The sequence below is a fragment of the Heptranchias perlo genome, chromosome 6 (genome assembly GCF_035084215.1).
Source record: "Heptranchias perlo isolate sHepPer1 chromosome 6, sHepPer1.hap1, whole genome shotgun sequence".
Taxonomy (NCBI): Eukaryota; Metazoa; Chordata; class Chondrichthyes; order Hexanchiformes; family Hexanchidae; genus Heptranchias; species Heptranchias perlo.
The window spans coordinates 24,053,078-24,074,337 of NC_090330.1; the positions used below are offsets into that span (position 1 = coordinate 24,053,078).

The 21,260-nt window shown below is 39.6% G+C and overlaps 1 protein-coding gene across 6 annotated transcripts in view; it reads right to left on the reverse strand.

Moving 5' to 3' along the window:
- Positions 1 to 21,260, reverse strand: part of nbeaa (neurobeachin a) — a 637,170-nt gene that overhangs the window by 378,789 nt on the left and 237,121 nt on the right. For 4 of the 6 annotated variants that reach the window (XM_067985942.1, XM_067985940.1, XM_067985941.1 and 1 more), the window contains exons 1-3: positions 14,185 to 14,247; positions 13,699 to 13,879; positions 5,635 to 5,765 (exon numbers count right to left, since the gene is read on the reverse strand). In XM_067985942.1, coding sequence (XP_067842043.1) covers positions 5,635 to 5,765; positions 13,699 to 13,846 — 279 coding nt within the window. In that variant the 5' untranslated portion in view covers positions 13,847 to 13,879; positions 14,185 to 14,247. Of the gene's footprint in view, positions 1 to 5,634; positions 5,766 to 13,698; positions 13,880 to 14,184; positions 14,248 to 15,586; positions 15,596 to 21,260 lie in introns of those variants that run through there. The other 2 variants (XM_067985944.1, XM_067985943.1) reach the window with 1 other exon arrangement.

Sequence of the window (21,260 nt, forward strand, 5' to 3'; positions counted from 1 at the left end):
GCAGCTAGGGACTAAATTAAAGAGCAGAACCACAAAGGTGATAATCTCCGGATTACTACCTGAACCACGAGCAAATTGGCACAGGGTAAATCAGATCAAAGAGATGAATGCGTGGCTCAAAGATTGGTGTGGGAGAAGTGGGTTTTCATTCATGGGGCACTGGCACCAGTACTGGGGAAAGAGGGAGCTGTTCTGTTTGGATAGGCTTCACCTGAACCATGCTGGGACCAGTGTTCTGGCAAACCGAATAACTAGGGCAGTAGAGAAGGCTTTAAACTAAATAGTGGGGGGGAGGGCTCAGGTGGGGCGAAGTTTAGATTGATAAAGAGAAGTAGTACAGGACAGTGATGGGGGTAATGATAAACAGAGAATGTCAGGAAGGGACAGAGCGTACAAACATAAGAGTGCACTAGCAAATGGGGCCGGGGTAGGAAAGAATGGTAAAAAGACAAAATTAAAGGCTCTTTATCTGAACACGTGCAGCATTCGTAATAAGATAGATGAATTGACGGCACAAATAGAAACAAATGGGTATGATCTCATGGCCATTACAGAGATGTGGTTGCAAGGTGACCAAGGTTGGGAGCTAAATATTCAGGGTTATTTAACATTTCGGAAGGATAGGAAAAAAGGTAAAGGTGGTGGGGTAGCTCTGTTAATAAAGGATGAAATTGGTATAATAGTGAGAAATGATCTTGGCTCAGAAGATCAGGATGTCGAATCAGTTTGGGTGAAGGTAAGAAATAGCAAGGGAAAGAAATCACTGGTGGGAGTAGTATATAGGCCCCCTAACAGTAGCTACACTTTAGGGCAAAATATAAATCAGGAAATAAGGGGGGCTTGCAAAAAAGATAATGCAATAATCATGGGCGATTTTAACTTTCACATAGATTGGACAAATCAAATTGGCAAAAATTGGCTGGAGGAGGAGCTTATAGAGTGTATTAGGGACTGTTTCTTAGACCAATATGTCGGGGAACTAACCAGGGAACAGGCCATTTTGGATCTGGTACTGGGTGACGAAACAGGATTAATTAATGATCTCAAAGTAAAGGATCCCTTGGGAAGCAGTGACATCCAGTTTGAGAGCGAGGATTTTGGGTCTGAAACTACTGTATCAAACTTAAATAAGGGCAATTATAAAGGAATGAGGGTGGAATTGGCTAAAGTGGACCGGGTAAACAGATTAGATGATATGATGGTGGATAAGCAGTGGCAAACATTTAAAAAGATATTTTATAACTCGCAACAAAAATATATCCCTGTGAGGAGGAAAGACTCCACAAAAAGGGTGAACCAACCAAGGCTAACTAAGAAAGTCAAGGATGGTATCAGGGTATAAGAAAAAGCATACAACATGACAAAGATTACTGGTAAGCCCGAAAATTGGGAAAACTTTATTATCCTTTTAGTCATCCTATGCTGGTTTTTAAAGAGGGAGAAAATAAATTATGAGAGTAAACTAGCAAGAAATATGAAAACTGACAGTAAAAGCTTCGACAAGTATATAAAAAGAGGGGAGCTAAAGTAAACATTGGTCCCTTAGAGGATGAGACTGGGGAAATAATAATGGAAAACAAGGAAATGGCAGGGGAATTGAACAGAAATTTTGTATCTGTCTTCACAGCAGAAGACACTAATAAAAGACACCAATAATAATAGAAAATCAAGGGGCAAAGGGGAGAGAGGAAGAAAACCAATCACTATCACTGAAGAAAAAGTACGAGGTAAACTAATGGGTCTAAAGGCTGACAAGTCCCCTGGACCAGATGGCTTGCATCCGAGGGTCTCAAAGGAAGTGGCTACAGAGACAGTGGATGCATTGGTTGTAATCTTCCAGAATTCACTAGATTCACGGATTGGAAAACCACAAACGTAACACCCCTATTCAAGAAGGGAGTGAGACAGAAAGCAGGTAACTATAGACCAGTTAGCCTAACATCTGTCATTGGGAAAATGCTAGAATCCATTATTAAGGAAGTAGTAGCAGGACATTTGCAGACTCATAATACAATCAAGGAGAGTCAACATGGTTTTATTGAAGGGGAAATCATGTCTGACAAATTTATTAGAGTTCTTTGAGGAAGTAACGGGCAGGGTGGATAAAGGGGAACCAATGGATGCACTATATTTGGATTTTCAAAAGGCATTCGATAAGGTGCCACTTAAAAGATTACTGCACAAGATAAGAGCTCATGGTGTTGGGGATAATATACTGGCATGGATAAAGGATTGGCTAACTAACAGAAAACGGGATAAAATGTCATTTTCAAAATGGCAATCTATAACTAGTGGGGTGCCGCAGGGATCAGTTCTATATATACAGAATATATATTGATATATATCTATATATTGATAGATAAATATATATCTATCAATTTACAATATATATCAATGACTTGGATGAAGGAACAGAGTGTCTTGTGGCCAAATTAGCTGACAATACAATGATAGGTGGAAAAGCAAGTTGCGATGAGGACACAAAGTGTCTGCAAAGGGATATTGACAGGTTAAGTGAATGGGCAAAAATTTGGCAGATGGAATATAAAGTGGGAAAATGTGAAGTCATCCACTTTGGAAGGAAAAATAAAAAAGCAAAATATTATTTGAATGGAGAAATACTACAAAATGCTGCGGTACAGAGGGATCTGGGTGTCCTCGTACATGAAACACGAAAAGTCAACATACAGGTGCAGCAGGTAATCCAGAAGGCAAACAGAATATTGGCCTTTATTTCTAGGAGGATGGAGTATAAAAGCAGGGAAGTCATGCTACAACTGTACAAGGTGCTGGTGAGACCACACTTGGAGTACTGCGTACAGTTCTGGTACCCTTATTTAAGGAAGGACATACTTGCATTGGAGGCAGTTCAGAGAAGGTTCACAAGGCTGATTCCGGGTATGGAAGGGTTGTCTTATGAGGAAAGATTGAACAGGTTGGGTCTATATTCATTGGAGTTTAGAAGAATGAGAGGAGATCTTACTGAAACGTACAAGATTCTGAGGGGATTTGATAGGGTAGATGCTGAGAGGATGTTACCCCTCATGGGGGAATCTAAAACTAGGGGGCATAGTCTCAGAATAAGGGGTCTCCCGTTTAAGACAGAAATGAGGAGGAATTTCTTCTCCCAGAAGGTCGTGAATCTTTGGAATTCTTTACCCCAAAAAGCTGTGGAGGCTGAGTCATTGAATACATTCAAGGCTGAGTTGGACAAATTTTTGATCAGCAAGGGAATCAAAGGATAAGGGCGGGAAAGTGGAGTTGAGGTAAAAATCAGATCAGCCATGATCTCATTAAACGGTGGAGCAGGCTCGAGGGGCCGAATGGCCTACTCCTGCTCCTATCTCTTCTGGTCTTATGGACCTCAGCAGGACAGCACTCTAGCCATGTGCTCTAATGCTAATTAGTGACTCAAAGAAAGCTCTCAGAAATACCCACATTAATCATTCTCGTGATTCTCTGTCTACTGTGTGGCAGTGTCCAGTGATAAAAAATTCACATTACAATATATAGGGGTATAAATTCTTCTTGAGTGGGAGTGCAAAACGGGCGACGATGAATCAGGAGCCCGTTTTACACCCTGCACCATTTTCCTTTCCATTGACTTCAACAGAAAGAAAAATCATTTCTCTCTAACGCCTAAACCAAATTTTACCCCGTGAAGTCTATTGGTTTAAAAATGAGGAAAAGTAACAAATACAGAAAGAAAAAATTGAAATTTGACATTAAAATACAGCATGGTGACAAAGGAGATTGTAATTTCAACATGCTGCATCATGCAGCAGCAGATTTGCAGCCAACAATACTCCACACATTGAGTTCCTGATATTAGCTGTGCTTTTATAAGCAAGTGTCCAGTGGTGACAAGGCACTTTTCCAGCAAGAAGCAAAATTGGAAGACAACCCTCTCCTCCTAGCTTCTTTTATATGCTGCTTATTGACCAGTTTTTGAGCAGCGTTGATGAAAGCCTCGGAGGATATCACCTGCTCATCCTCTTGGCTGAGGATAATACCTTTGCACAGGGAGACTGAAAAATGAAAATAGACCTTTCTAACTGCATAAAAGATAATAAAAATACGTATTGTCTAAGAGAAAATACAATTAATTTTCTAGTATCGTAGTGATCTGTTGTTTGCTGAACTTTCCCTGAGCCACTGCTGTGATGCCAGAGAGAGGGTCTTTATTCATTTCATGCATTCCAGAGTGGCTCCATTCATTTTGTTGGCCAGGGGCTGCAGAAAGTAACCTGAGAAATCAGCTGCTGATACACAGGCAAGAACAACTTTTGAACTGAAGTAACCTGAGTTCAGTCGTTGGCCTGAGCTGGCTGGAACCGGTTTGAATTAGCTAAGTTTTGTGAAAGACAAAGGAGATGTGATAAGACACAAGTCCTTATTTAGAAAAGGAGTAATGAGGTAATGCTACCTGAGACCTTGGCTCAGAGCCAATGAGGAGAAGACACAGGCAAAAGCGAGCAGGCCTAAACCAAAGGGAGAGAGACAGCACAGCTTGAAGAGATAAGATTCGGAATAAGAATGAAGGATCTGGGGCGTGGAGCCAGAGCGAAGACTCTGGAGACCAACCATCGCGGATGTGGAAGACCCTACGTCAGGGACGTAGAGACGACGTCGAGAGAGAGAGAGAGAGCGAACGGAACGCCTGGCCAGCGTCAGCTTTCCTTTTCGGGTATTATCCTTTATATTCTGTGACCACTCAGGGAGTGTCAGAGAAACCTAGTGGATGTGCGTTTAGATCCTAGTTTGGGTATAAAACTGTATAACCTGGTGTAAACTACATGTCTATATCTAACCAGACGTATAAGCTATATGTATATGATCTAACGGCGTGAATAAAGTGAATTGAGCGTTAAGAGAGAATTGACTCTTCTCCTCTTTGTACTAAGCCAGTAACCGTAACCGGTGACCTCCGGTCAACAATTTCAATGAGGACCAGCACTTCACACTGGCTTAGGATCCAATCTGAAGCAATGTGTGCATGAATAGTTCTCTGTTGGCTGAGTATGCAACAGTAATTGAATGAGCGTGCATTGTTAATATACCATTGTATGCTGAATCAGAAATTAATTTGCCTGACTAGGAATCTTGTAATTATGAAATTATCAATTATAAATAAAATACAGTGGTTAGAAATACTTGCTTATTAGCAGCCCATCGATTTAGGCATTGGTATGCTAACAATATGCCACTGAATGGTTAGATGTTGGTTCTCTTCTATGATTCTTTACATGGTGAGTTTCCAATTAGCCAAGCCATCTGAAGATGGAAAAACAGTCAGCCTATGCCTTGTGCACTGCCTAGTGGCTAACTCAAGGTAGTGATGACAGAAATACTCAGAAATAGTCACCTGCCCACCTTGTTGAACACAGTCTGATATGTGATGTCGAAGTACCTAGAGTTAAGTAAGACAATATGCAAAATTGGAAGAAGGGGCAGAAATTAAACTGTACAGAATTTGTTGATCTGCTACTCACACATTTTTAAATTTAATTTAATGAAATGATGCAATTTGTAGACTACAATTGAGTTTTTTTGGTCGCATATCAAAAACTGCAAGTCAGCTTTTTGAGACTAAATGAAGGAATATAATGTACAATATCTGTGTTATGCTGTTACCTTGGCTGCATTAGATCCTGTCAAACTTTGAAGATTCTCTTGGGCCTTAATGCTAGCTAGTGAAGTCTTTGTCATTCTTTCCCTTTGCCTCTGGCGACATTCCAGACAATTTCTCACAGCAACACAGCAAACTGTAACAGAATAGTAGCACAAAGTTATTAGTGCAATAATTTCTCTTCTCAAATTTACAGCTTTAAATCATAAGTTTAAAACTTAAACATTATACATTCAAAATAATACAGAAAAGTACATCACTTTTTGTTCCAGGCACGCACACGCGACTAGAGCTTCAAAATCCCAAGGAGGGGGGGTTCTGAAATCTCAAACTAAAAACAAGGCTTGACATTAATGGCTGTTCTATGGGCCTTTTTGGAAAATTTCTGATGCCAAGGCACCCAAGTAGTGAATAGCCTGGACATGGAAAGAATTCTAATACACAAAGCACAAGATCCAGAAACTGAGATGGAATTAAGTGTCTCTATATCCTGCCAAGAGAAACATTTTCAGTGATCACTATATGTGCATGGATTCATTGAACAGTGCAACATTAGTAGATTTTCTGAGGTAGGTTAAACAAGGGATCAACAAAAAGGAAAGTGCAACACAGTGCAAAAGAAGGATAAAGCTAAAGTACTGAAGAAAAAAAACAAGATGGGAAAAATAAATACTTTGTTTCAGCTTAGTTCAATTGGTAGCACTCCCATCTCTGAGTCAGAGGTTGTGGGTTCAAGCCCCACTACAGCACTTAAGCACATAATCTAGACAGGCACTTCAGCGCAGCCATGAGAAAATGCTGCTGTTAGAGACTAAGATCGAGAGGTAGTAAAAGAATCCACTTCTATTAAGTTCCATTTTGATATTAACTTCTATGGTTGTAAACCTAAACCTGGAATTCTGCAAATGTTTAACAATACAATTTCTGTACAGAGGTCGTGAGCAGCTTCTGGACCTGGCTAAAGATTGTGCACAGTCAGAGCTTAAGCTTTCTGTAACTATCCAGACCCGACTATTCCAATGTTCTCCTGGCTGGCCTCCCACCTTCCACTCTCCGTCAACTTGAGCTCATCCAAAACTTTGCTGTCCATATCCTAACTCACACCAGGTCCCATTTAGCAGTCACCCATGTGCTCGCTGACCTACATCCAGCAACACCTCAATTTTAAAATACTCATCCTTGTGTTCAAATCCCTCCATGGCCTCGCCCCTCCCTATCTCTGTAGCCTCCTCCAGCCCTACAACCCTCCGAGATCTCTGCGCTCCTCCAATTCTGGCCTCTTGCACAGCCACGATTTTCATCATTCCACCATTGGCTGCTGTGCCTTTAGCTGCCTAGGCCCTAAGCTCTGAAATTACTTCCCTAAACCTCTCCGCCTCTCCATCCTCCTTTAAGTTGCTCTCTAAATCCTACCTATTTGACCAAGCATTTGGTCTCTATGTGGCTGGGTGTCAAAATTTTGTCTTGCTAACCCTAAACAATGGTCTGTTAGTCTTGGAACCATGGATATCAGAATAGAAAGGTAAATGTTTAGGTAGCCTGGAATATCTTGATGCACACTGATACAGACTAGTACCAAAGTGGGTAAAGGATTATGGAATGCAGATGCTTATGGATTAGCACAGCTAGAAAAAGTATAAATGAGATCATAGCCATAAGTTAGAAGAACAGAAGGTGGGAGGAAGAGAGAGAAAGCGAGTGAGATAGAGAGGTGTACTCTGTGTCCGAGAACTCATCCTTGGCATATAGGCACAGGACTGCTTCCTTTATCTACATGATGACAAAAATACACATCCTAACTGCTTTGTGGAAGGTGCCACCTTTCAGATGAGACGTTAAACTGAAGTCTGCCTGCTCTGATGGATAGAAAAGATCTCATGGTACTATTCAAAGAAGAATACAGCATTCTCCCAGTTCACTGGCGAGTATTCTTCCCTCAGCCAACAGCACCAAAAACCTATTAACTATGCCGTTTAGGGGACCTTGCCATGTGCAAATTGTCATCCACATTTGTTAACATAACAAAAGTGACTGCATCTCAAAAGTAATCCATTGGTTATAAATCCCTTTACGATATTCTGAGGATGTGATAAGGTGCTACATAAATACAAATTCCTTCTTTAACAATAAACTGATATGAGTAGGTGAACTCCAGTTGGGAAAGAATATGGGGTAAATTTTCAACTTGCTGCCTGGGAGTAAAGCTAGCACTGCAGTTGAGCCGCCCCAATAGAAACAGCCCAAATTTCATTTCTGTTGTTCAAATTAAAATTCTACCCCATAGTTTTTTCCTGTATAACACTGAACATAATCTTGTTTTATGAATATTGAAAATCTGCTAAAGGAAAAATGTCAGAGTAGTGGGAAGCACTAAGTGAGCTGCCCTAGGGCTCAGTGTTTGGACCACAACTTTTTCTAATTTTCATCAACAACTTGGATTCAGAAACTCAATGCAAATTCATCAAATTTGCAGATAAATCCAAACTACGAGGGGGGCAATGGAATCGACGGAGGCAGCCTAAAAATCACAGAATGGGTTGAACAAAATATGTGGGCCGAACAATGGCAGACAAATTTCAAGTACTGAATACAGGAAGTAAAAATGGCCAACTCAAGTACATGTTGAAGTAGGTAAGGATGATGTTGAAGAGATGTAACCAATGCAGAGCAGTAAAATAAAATGTTGAACTGTGTAAACAGTAGAATAAGAGTCAAAAGAAGTCCTAATCAAATTGTACAGTGCTCTGGTCAGACCTTAACTTGATTATTGTATCGTGGTCTGGTCACTGAAAAATGAGGGAAACATTCAAATGATAGAGGCAGTGCAGAGAAGAACCATGAACCTCATCCCTTATGTCAGGGATTATAGTTATGAGAAGACTGGAGAGGTTTGGGCTTTTCAACATGGAAAGGAGGCATCCAGGAGGTGATCTTATAGGATAGTAAATGTGTGGAAAGGGTTCATCTGGAATACTAATTTAAATTAAACTGTGGGAGTAGGATAAGGGGGCACAGGTTCAAACTAATAAAAGGTGGAGAGAATGATTAACACTTCAAATTGGACTTTGGGGCAGTGGTGAATCATTTAAGAAATAATTAGATGTAGCAATGGGGGGTGGGCGATGGGGGATGTAGGGTCATTGTGGATGGATGGATGAATTAAGATGGTCTAATTGACTTTCTCATTCCAAAGAATCTTGAGATTTGCTTCTTTTCCACTGCAGAGCCCTGTGGTGTATTACAAGTTTGTGCTGTGATAGTGGCAATACTGCTCATTTGCTCCTTTGCCTGGTTCCAGAACAGTTTACTGTTTAAAAGACAAATGTACAGAGTAGATCCTGCTACCTGATATGGAGCTGCATTCAAACTGAATTTAATTGGTTGACATTACAATTAATTCAAAATATGTTGTTTAGTTCTGTCAGACTGGTTACCTATTCTGGCAACCTGTTTTTTTTTAAATTGTGGCTGATTGCATTCTTAAGTGTCAGTCTGGCTCAGTGATAGCACTCTCACCTGAGTCAGAAAGTTGTGGATGCAAGTCTCACTCCAGAATTTGAGCACATAACCTAGCTTGACAATTCAGTGCAATACTGTGATGGCTACTGTGAATGCTACATTATCAGAAGTGCCATCTTTTGGATGAGACACTAAACTGCCTGTTCAGGTAGACATAAAAGATTCTATGAGGTACCAAAGCAATACCCTGCCAAGAAGCCAAGCCATTAAGGAGAATATAGCAGGTAGCCATGGGGTGGGAAAGAGGAGAATTTTTGAGCAAAAGAGATGGGAGGCAAGCTTTCACACTTTCTCTTTGCATGCATCTAAAGCTTCAGTGTTAGAAATTATTTTCCTATTTTTTTCAAAAATCAATAATATATGTTTAGAAGGACCAATCCTTTGTAGTTATACTATCAATTTTACAAGCAATGCAAAAATGACAGAATAATCCTAGAAGAATCAGATTCCAACTTGACTCCAGATGCAGCAGTGTATGACCTCTTGCAGGGAGCAGTGTTGAGAATGCTTGAGTTTGACACCACATACAGTATATTTCCAGCACTTGCAAAACCTTTAAAAAGCATTAAGAGCAATCTTAAATGTATCGAAAGTGCAGACATTCTTTCTTGCACTCTCAAAACTTTTAAATTATTACAGCCAGGAACCAATTCTGTTACTTCTGGTCTCAGCCCTATACCTAAGAGAAACCTGAAACACTGATCGTATTTTCAGCAATATTTGCTAGAACTCTGGAAGATTTTCAACCATACTATAATATTGATTTCAAATGTCTCAAAACAATAAATTTGATCTTAAACTCTGGAACTAGCTGACACGGGCTCAAGCATATAAAAGGGGAAGTGCAAAGATCAGATTTAACTACACTGAGTTACATCAAGTTACATCGAATCTGCAGCAAAGAAACAGGCCATTCGGTCCAACTGGTCTATGCTGGCATTTATGCTCCACATGAGCCTTCTCCTTCCTTCATCTAACTCTATCAGCATACTCTTCTATTCCTTTGTCCCTCGTGTGCTTCTCTAGTTTCCCCTTAAATCCATCTACGTTATTTGCCTCAACTACTCCCTGCGGTAGCACGTTCCACATTCTTACCACTCTTTGGGTAAAGAAGTTTCTCCTGAATTCCCTATTGGATTTATTAGCAACTATTAAATATTTATAACCTCTAGTTTTGGACTCCCCCACAAATGGAAACATTTTCCCTATGTCCACCCTATCATTATCTTAAAAGTCACCCCTCAGCTTTCTCTTTTCTAGGGGAAAGAGCCCCAGTCTGTTCAGCCTTTTCTGATAAGTATATCCTCTCAGTTGTGGTATCATCTTTGTGAATCTTTTTGCACTCTCTCCAATGCATCTATATCCTTTCTATAATATGGAGACCAGAATTGTGCACAGTAATCCGAGTGTGACCTAATCAAAGTTCTATAAAAGTTTAACATAACTTCTCTGCTTTTCAATTCTATCCCTCTAGATATGAATCAGTGCTTGATTTGCCTTTTTATGGCCTTAATAACCTGTGTCGCTACTTTTAGTGATTTATGTATCTGTACCCCTAGATCTCTTTGCTGCTCTATCCCATTTAGATTCTTATCCAAATAGTATGTGGCCTCCTTATTCTTCCTACCAAAATGCACTGCCTCACACTTATCTATACTGAAATTCATTTGCCAATTATACACCCATTCTGTAAGTTTATTAATGTCCTCTTGCATCTTGACACATTCTTCCTTTGTATTAACTACATCCCCCAATTTGGTGTCGTCTGCAAATTTTGAAATTCTACTTCCGATTCCCGAATCCAAATCGTTAATATAAATTATGAACAACAGTGGTCGCAGCACCGATCCCTGTGGAACATCACTTCCCACCTGTTGCCAGTCTGAATACGTACCCTTAACCCCTACTCTCTGTTTTCTGTTTTGTAGCCAACTTGCTATCCGTTCTGCTACGGGTCCCCTGACTCCACATATTCTGACCTTAGCCATGAGACTACAATGCGGTACCTTATAACTATATTATGCAAGAGGTGGCAAATGTGTGGAATAATAACTGGTTAGATATTTGAGGGCGTGGGCAATTGAGAAGTTATTAATTTTTTGGAATTTGCCAGATAGTGTCTTTCTGGTCCTGTACTTTCTCATGCTCTTATATAATTTAGTTGACTGAAGAAACTCTCCCCCTTATTCTCCTCTCCCAAGAGCTATACAATCTAAAGGCCATATCAGTGAAGTGTAGATTATAAAGTCTTCTTTTCATGACATTTATGACGATCTTATATGTCTCTGCTCATTTCAAAGTATTCCAAAGCAAATATCTTTTGCCACTTTGGACTCTGAATCAGAAGTGACAGAAAAATGGGAACAAAGTTCCCATGACTGAAGTTTCGGATCCCAAAAGCTCAGTAGCACCTGTGACAGCCAGTTTCAATATTTTCACGACTTAATGAAACCCCAAATATATTAAAATACAACTCTTGACATGCTGAGCTACATTTTGTAGTATGATTACTCATGCAGCATACATACAATGAAATGACATTTGACAGTATAAATATTTCAAAGTTAAAATCAGAAAGGAATACGAGGATAAGTTTTCCTCATTGGGTGCATGGCAGGTCGACTTGTAAGAGGACAGCACACTCAGGTTTCTTGGCCTGAACCACATGCATGGCCCAGGTGTACTTCTGCCGCAGCAGCACACTCAGGTTTGAAGATCATATGAGGAACGAAGGAAAGTATCTTGGAATCATTTTCCACATCTTTTTTGGAGTGCCCAATGGTCAGCTAGGTGGAAAGGTAAGGCGAGAGACTGAGAATGCTCCCTTCCCAACTCATTAACATTGTAATCACTGTTCCAGGCATAGGCCTAATAACATAATTTTAGAAGCCCCAGGGAAGCACAGTGAGGCAGAGACCTGTTATAGCATGTTTTTGCCCCTTTTTCCTCTTAAGCGTCTCTCAGGCACAACAAGGAAGAAAATTCACCATAAGTCTACTCCTGATAATTCAATCATTTACTGTGCTTAAAAAAACTTGAATTATCCAATAATTTCAATTAAACAATGTAAATAACAAAAGAAAGTGATCATCTGTTTTTAGCACTAAATTAAGTATTATTAACATTTTAAAAACTAACCAACTAGCACTTAACATCAGTCTTTCTGGGCAATTTCTTGGTCTTCTTTGAACAAGCACCAATTCTAATGTATCAGATAATTACATTTTTACTTTGGGCAATCTTTTACTGAACGAATTTCTCCTCCAAATACCATAGCCTAACACAACAAATCCAACATGAATTTTAACACCATCTCAATAGTTTTCCTTTCAATTCGAGGAGATTGGCAGGGTGACTTATCCAAGAGGGTAAAAACGCAATAGCTAAGCCTCTATCTGACAGAACAGAAGAGCTCTTACACTCTAAAAGCATGGATAAACGTCAAACCAACCATTAATATAACATGGGTTTGTTAATTTGTATTAATTGACATCATTATTTAAGGTACATTTGCTTTTTGGTCTCAGCTAGGAGTTGTCGTCAAAGAATGATTGTAATAAGCTTTAAGGATGGCTGGTGTGCAAAATGGAAGTAAGGGATACTATTCTAATTCCCCCTCCCACTCCTACTCTGACCTCTCTGTCCTCGGCCTCTTACGCTGTTCCAAGGAAGCTCAACGTAAGCTAGAGGAACAGCACCTCATCTTTCGTTTAGGCACTTGACAACCGTCCGGACTCAACATTGATTTCAATAACTTCAGATCATAACCACTGCTCCCATTTTTTCGGTCGGCTGGTGCTGGTAATGGTTCTGCTGCTGCCATTTACAGCTACTCCTGATCAACCTTTTGTTTCTTAACCTGTCCCATTACCACCCTCCCTGCCTTGCACCATCATCCCTTTTGTCATTTAATAACTTGTGCCCTCTACCCTGTCACTGACTTTCCCTTTTGTTCCTTCCTCCCTTCCCTCCCCCCCACCTTTCCATGGCTCTGTACTTGCTGAAAAACTTAACTCTTAACATCTTCCAGTTCTGACAAAAGGTCTTTGACCTGAAAAGTTAACTCTTTCTTTGTCCACAGATGCTGCCTGACTTGCTGAGCTTCTCCAGCATTTTCTGTTTTTATTTCAGATTTCCAGCATCAGCAGTATTTTGCTTTTGATACTATTCTAATGCTGGGATATGACACACTATTGGGAGAACTTTACACTGCATAAAACCTTGATTCACTTAACCTGGGAATGCTTGATCTTGACATTGAGCGCCTACAGACACCCCTCATCCTGAATTATTCCCTACAATTTTTTTTGATTTACGATATGGGATCATAATATTCATCGTAGTTTGTGAAATATATACTTATGTAAGTGGATAGCATGTTTTGTAAATCTGGAATGCATGTAACACAAATTATAATGAGGGCAATAACAGCAAGACGTTTTCTTCATTTTACTAATATTATTATTGTTTAATTTTAATGATTGAACTTACTCATTGAAGCATTGAAATGCTATTGCATTCATAAATAAATACAAAACCTACAGCCTCACCAAGCCTCAGGCACTGGCGCATTAAGCCTCCAGATGACATGTTCTTTTCTGCTTCAATCTCACTGAAATTGAGTGAGCTCGAGAAAACCAGCACATCAACCATGGCCATCAGCCTGTTTAAGAATGTTACTGCTGTCTCTGTTGACATGCCTTGGGTTGCCTCAATGTTTTCCAGCTCAGTCTTTTAAAAAAAAACACAGGCAAAACATACATGTAATGTTTCCACAAACCTTTTCCTTAGAAAATTCCACATACAATTTTAGAAACTGTTGAAAATTAATTCAGAAAAATATTTTAGCTGGTAAAGTTTGCATTTTCAGTTTATTTACCAAAAAAACATAAATCACTTTGGTGTTAGCATCTTACAATGGTCTAACACAATCAATAGCTCCTGATGCTATCAAAATCATGAGAGTGAAATTCAACACTCCAATACTCTTATTTTATGTGAAATATATATGCAGCATATATAATTTTTTAACTTACGAGTGATTTGCCTGGGCTGTGGAGTCTCCCACTGTCCACTGGGGCTCTGGAATCCACTGTGTTGGTCTTTTGAAGATAGCAGCAGTTTTTATAACACGTGAGAGGAAAAGTGGGTATAACAGAGTTTATAAGGAAAGTCTGTACATATACAGGAAGGGCCAGTGACACAGAAATTGCTTTACAGCGGGATACTAGAAAATTATATATGCTGTATACGTTAAAGTACAATTTGAACATATTGTTCCTGTATGTTACCAACATTTGCTTTGGATATATACTTTAATATATAAGTATTCAAATGAAGTTCAGGGTATCTTCTGAAAGCTCAAGCTGTTAAACTTAAGGCTTTTTTTTTGGAAAAAACTGAAACATTGAGAATCAAAGTAAAGGTATTCAAGTTCAGGGAATCTATTATACTGTTTTTCAAAAAAAGGCTCAGTCACTAAGTGCAAGATGATAATGATTAGAAGTATCAATCACTTAATTGTGAGATACAACTAGACATTTCCTATTCTATAGGACAGTAGAACGCATTTCACATTTTAACTTTTTTTTAGTTTATAGCACTTCAATAACATGAAATTCAATTTGAGCAACGTGTCACCAATTCTCAAGTATGTGGGCTACCTTTATAGCATTCTTTTGGCTGCACACACCTAAATGCCATCTATATCTCATTTAAATTTCTCTAGCATCTTTTGTCATTCTCAACTCCTAAGTGGCATTTCTACACTCATCTATTCTTGAAACTTTCATTTTAGAGATCATAACTAAATATTTTCAGATACTATTCAGTACTTCAGCCATTTTTGTGTTTTTTTGTGGTTTTTTGTATTAATATAGTCATGAGAAAGAATGATATTGATGATCTACATAAATAGCACATTTTAACAATTAATATCTTGCAAGATACCGAACATTTACAAATAGCGTACATTTTTTAACCATTAAATACTTTGGAGACGAATTTCCACAGAGGTTCTCCCACTTGTCTGCCATAACTTCAGAGGAAATTCCTCAGAAATCTCAGGAAAACATTCATGCTGAATTCCAGGGTTTTCTGTGGCTCCTCTGCTGAAGTTACGGTGAACAAGCAGGAAAATCCATGCTTCAATTCACCCCTTTTGTCTTCCAACTTCTCCCTTTAGCCCTATTCATTGATCTCTCCGAGTAAGTTTTCTGCTTCAGATGTTGCAAACCAAGAAAAGTCAGAGTGCTCCACTGTAACAAATACTAACTTTCTCTCGTAGATTACAGGAAAGAGTTACACTTTATGCTAGTTCGAGAAACCTTTAACAAAAATTGTGATCTTATCTATTCCCATATTAAGTGATTATACAGAAGATATAATGACTTTCAAATAAATTAAACTAAATTAAACTCAAAAAGTAGAAGTACTAACCTTAGAACCCTGGACATGCAATATGTAAAAACACAACACACAAAGAAAAGGGTAAGAATTAATAAAGAGGAAAAAAATCACAACGTCAATTAAATTCTAAAATCATATTTCTTACCTACTAAATTCAGCCGTAAAAACTCAACTAAGTAGCATTAATAAAAGAAAATATATGGACTATAACATAGACCACACTATATCTAATAATTGAATTACTAATTTCTAAAATGGTTGGACCTTCCTTTTTTAACAATATTATCGTTAGAACTTTTAACAGATGGCAAATTTTGCCATTAATCATTTGGATGGGTAGTCATTTCAAACACTGAAGACATGACTGAAAATAAATTATTTCTACCATGAATCTTTTATTTGTTAAAAATTGTTCAGAAAACTCAACACTGCCATGTTTGTCACAAAAGTCAAAAAGCAATTATGTACATAATACAAACATTTAACACAATCAGAATTCACTTCCTGGGTTCAAGAATATAGGTAATTATACAGGAATTATAAGGAAGATTTTCCACTCCACTGCACTGGTGATGTGGTCGTGTGCCTGGCATGGGGGGAAGCTTGATGGAGAGTGCAAGCTTACTAACTAGGTAGCATGATAGCTCAGGAAATGTGCACTGCTGGAATACTCAAGCTTTATTAAAGATCTGAAAAGTTTGCAAATAAAGTGGGGCTTTCCTCCCCTGCATTTTCCAGTAATTGCAACCAAATGTAATTTCATCACTCTGTACCTGTGCAGAAACAGGTGCATTTCCAAACTAACTTCAGAACTTAGGTTCTTAAAAATTTTGCATGTGACAGTTAAGTTGTATTTATATGACCATTTTTGTTAGTTTTTGCTGCCTTTTTTCCTGCTTTTTTGCAATCTACTGCTAGTTTTTCCTTTATTTCCCACCATCATCATGTATCATTCGGGGAAGATGCCCTCAATGAAAACAGCTCCCATTGCATAAAATGGATACTTCACATGGGAAGCCCTCTTGCCCTCGAGGAGCTGGATGATGACGAGGAGCAGTTCTACAAGTGTGTGGGGAGGCAGATGTGCCTGTAGAGGAGGTGGTTTGAGCAGACCTTCCTGTCCAAGGAGGCGGATGTACAGACGATACAGTTACTTGGGCCTGTCCAAAGAGCTCGGTCTTCACCACTTACACTGTACCAGGAACGGAGTCTCAGAAGTCTTTTGTCTCCTACAGTTAGACCTCCAAATTTTGTCCATGACAGGAACGGCTCTGCCTTTAGCAGTAAAAGTCACTATTGCTTTGAACTTCTTTGATGTGGAGATGCCGGTGATGGACTGGGGTTGACAATTGTAAACAATTTTACAACACCAAGTTATAGTCCAGCAATTTTATTTTAAATTCACAAGCAATCGGTGTGCAGACAGACAGGTGTTACCTGCAAGTTCTCAGAATATACAAATCACCAAAAAAAACAACAAACAAAAAAAAAACAGAGATAGAGAGGTAGAAACATAGAAAAGACAGCAATTGACCCGTTATATTAAAAACAGATAACATTTGTTCGCTGGTGGGGTAACGTGTAGCGTGACATGAACCCAAGATCCCGAATCGCCAAACAGGAGGGTTCCCTCCCAGTCGGGGAACACTTCAGCAGTCATGGACATTCATCCACCGACCTTCGGGTAAGCGTACTCCAAGGCGGCCTTCGAGACACACGACAACGCAAAATCGTCGAGCAGAAATTGATAGCCAAGTTCCGCACCCATGAGGACGGCCTCAACCGGGATCTTGGGTTCATGTCACGCTACACGTTACCCCACCAGCGAACAAATGTTATCTGTTTTTAATATAACGGGTCAGTTGCTGTCTTTTCTATGTTTCTACCTCTCTATCTCTGTTTTTTTTTTGTTTGTTGTTTTTTTTGGTGATTTGTATATTCTGAGAACTTGCAGGTAACACCTGTCTGTCTGCACACCGATTGCCTTGGCAACGCGCAGTTGAAAAAACTGTCTGTAATCACCAAGCATTGTTATGTGAATTATAAATGCGATTTCATTTCAAGAATTTCATTTCGACATCGTTCACCTGAGGAAGGAGGAAGCCTCCGAAAGCTTGTGAATTTAAAATAAAATTGCTGGACTATAACTTGGTGTTGTAAAATTGTTTACAATTGAACTTCTTTATTACTGGCTGTTTTCAAACTTCAGTGACATCTGTCATATTAATCCGTATACAGTGGACTGCAGAAAATCAACCAGCAACAAGAGGGGGCTCTTCACTTTTTCACTGTAGTTGAGTTTCTAAAAGTCATCGATGGAACCCATGTGGTCATACCTTTCACCAATGCTTTTGGTATTTATGAATAAGCATGGGGTTCTAGTCTATTAATGTTCAGGTTATATGTGACCATTCAGAACTAGATGTAGGCAGATGCCAGATATTATGGAAGCTACCATAATACATTGATTCTACACCAGTCAATATGTGCAAAGAGGAAGAATTCAGTAGGGCAGTTATGTGCTTTTTACAGCGTTTGAGTGAATGACACAGAATAGAAGGGTAGGTGGTTTGAAGGAAAAAAGTGAAGAGACTATAATCGTTTACACAGTGGTATAAATGACATACTGGATTCGAAATTTGTCCTCTTAAAGAGCCATTACAGAAGAATGACCAGGAAATTTAAGGATAAAGGAGCTAGGTTAGTAGTCTCTGGTTTGTAGCCAGTTATTTGGGTTTGTTCGGAAAGGAAAGCAGGATACTTTATTTTGATGACTGGCTTGAGTCATGGAGTAAGATGGAAAACCTTATGTTTGCAGATAAGTGGGAGTTATTTTCTGGATAGGGTAATTTTTTCAGGGAGAATGGAGTTCATCTGAATCAGTTGAAGGCTTAAAAAAAAAACTAGCTCAGAATGTAGAAAGTGCCAATGGAAAGCATTTAAACTAGTTGGGGCAGGGAATACCATAGTTCATAATCTGAGTAGTTCCATAAGGACTGAAGAGGCAGGGCCGCTGATAGTTGCAGTAACAATTTAAACAATTTCTATTACAGGGGTCAAGACAGTTTACATAGGATGAGCCTTGAAATATTTTCATGCTAATGCTGGGAGTAAGTATTAGAAATAAATTGCTGAAATTACATATATATGCTTCCGTAAAGAATTTAGATGTAATTGGTATCTATGAAACCTGGCTATACAAGAGAGATGGAACAGAAGTGTAGCTCACCTTCCATATAAACTCCCATACCCACATTCACGACAAGGTCAAAGCAGTTTTCATCTCCCAAGATCTATGGTCTTGGTCATCATAAGGCTATCTCTGACCACTTCACCATCTACATCCCCATACCATCTTCCAACTCCACTTGCAATCTCCTCCTGCATTCACTCCTTTTTAAAAAAACTTTCCCCCCAACTCGTTTACAACTGCACTCTCAAACTTCCAAAATGTTTAGTTTTTGGCCCTCCATCTGCTACTATACCACTACAGTTGTAAATGTGCTCTTTTTTTTTTATTTGTTCATGGGATGTGGGTGTCGTTGGCGAGGCCAGCATGTACCTCATCTACACCTCCTCCCCAGCAAAACCTTCACCACCTCCCATCATAGTCATTCCCCCTATCTTAGTTCTCTTAAATCCAAGGGGCATAAACTTCAGCCTTTTTGATGCGCAACTGGCTTAGCCAGATCTGGCCTAACCACATCAAGCTCTATTGGGCTTTGCTCGCCTTCGTCAAAACCATCACTATAGGATGATTCTGAAGGGCAAAGATAACCCCAGGCTCCTTTTCTCTACTAGCCGCTTCTTAAACCTCATCCCTGCCCCCTCCAACCTCACTTCTAAGAAATGTGAGCAGCTCACAGGTTCCTTCATCAAACAAGGAAGAGAACATCTGTTCAGCCGCTCCTACTGCTTGCTCCTTGTTCCCACCAAGCCAAACCTCTGCCCAACCCCCTCTCGTGTTGGCCATGAACACTCCAATCTCTCGCTCGCTAGTTCATTCTACCCCCACCCTCCCAATCTCCCATTCTGCCTCTCCAAGCTCTACTTCTCCATAAGTTTAAAGTCCAAATAGAAAAGGGAAAAGTTAGTACAAAAACAAGGGCACAGATTGGAATAGGGTAGATTTTAGAAAGGGGAGCGAGCTAGCTGAGATAAGTGGGAAAATAAATTGGTAGAGGAATGTAGATATTTTTGCAAAGTTTCTGAATAAGTATAAACCTTTAAAAAAGATTACATCAAATTTGAGAATGCCGTTAATAAATAAAGAGGTTAGAAACAAAATGAAGTTGAAGAAGGGGACGAGTGAGACCTATAGATATGATTAAAAAAAAATGAAAGAATACAAGAAAATAAGGAAAGGTAAGAAAAGCAAGTAGGGAGCATGAAGAATCTCACAAAATATTAAGAACAGTAAAAGATTCTCAAAAAATATTTAAAAGAACAGTAAAATATTCTGCAAATGTATCAGGGAATTGTTAAATGTAAGGTGGGATCCCTGAGAAGAGAAGACATTGGCCCAGATTTTGCTGTGAGCGGCGAATGAACAGTGCCAGCCGTTCGTTAGACTTGCACTTGCGCATAGACTTTCTAATGGGTTTGCACGGCAAGTTGCTGTCAGCCAAACAGCACAGCGCAGCGTCCTCTGCAGGGCAACTGGGAACTGTGTGAACATAAGAAACAGAAGCAGGAGTAGGCCATATGGTCCCACGAGCCTGCTCCGCCATTCAATCAGATCATGGCTGATCTTCGACCTCAACTCCACTCTCCCACTCGATCCCCAAATCCCTTGATTCCCCTAGAGTCCAAAAATCTATGCATCTCAGTCTTGAATATATTCAATGACTCAGCATCCACAGCCCTCTGGGGTAGAGAATTCCAAAGATTCACAACCCTCTGCGTGAAGAAATTCCTCCTCATCTCAGTGTTGAATGGCCGACCTCTTATCCTGCGACTATGCCCCCTAGTTCTAGACTCTCCAGCCAGAGGAAACAATCTCTCAACATCTACCCTGCCAAGCCCCCTAATAATCTTATATGTTTCAATGGGATCACCTTTCATTCTTCTAAACTCCACAGAGTTTATTCTACTCAACTTCTCCTCAGAGGTCAACCCCCTCAGCCCAGGAATTAATCTGGTGAACCTTCGTTGTACTGCCTCCAAGGCAAGTATATCCTTCCTTAGATAAGGAGACCAAAACTGTATGCAGTATTCCAGGTGAGGTCTCACTAAAGCCATGTACAATTGTAGTAAGACTTCCTTACTCTTGTACTCCAACCCACTTGCAATAAAGGCCAACATGCCATTTGCTTTCCTAATTGCCTGCTGTACCTGCATACTAACTTTTTGTGTTTCTTGTACGAGGACAAGTCTCTCTGAACATCAACATTTATTAGTTTCTCACCGTTTAAAAAATATTCTGTTTTTCTATTCTTCCTACCAAAGTGAATAACCTCACATTTCCCCACATTATACTCCATCTGCCACCTTCATGCCCACTCATTTAATCTGTCTATATTCCTATGCAGGCTCTTTGTGTCCTCATCACAGCTGACTTTCCCACATAGCTTTGTATAGTTAGCGAACTTGGATACATTACACTCGGTCCTTTCATCTAAGTCATTAATATAGATTGTAAATAGCTGAGACCCAAGCACAGATCCTTGCAGCTCCCCACTAGTTACAGTCTGTCAACCTGAGA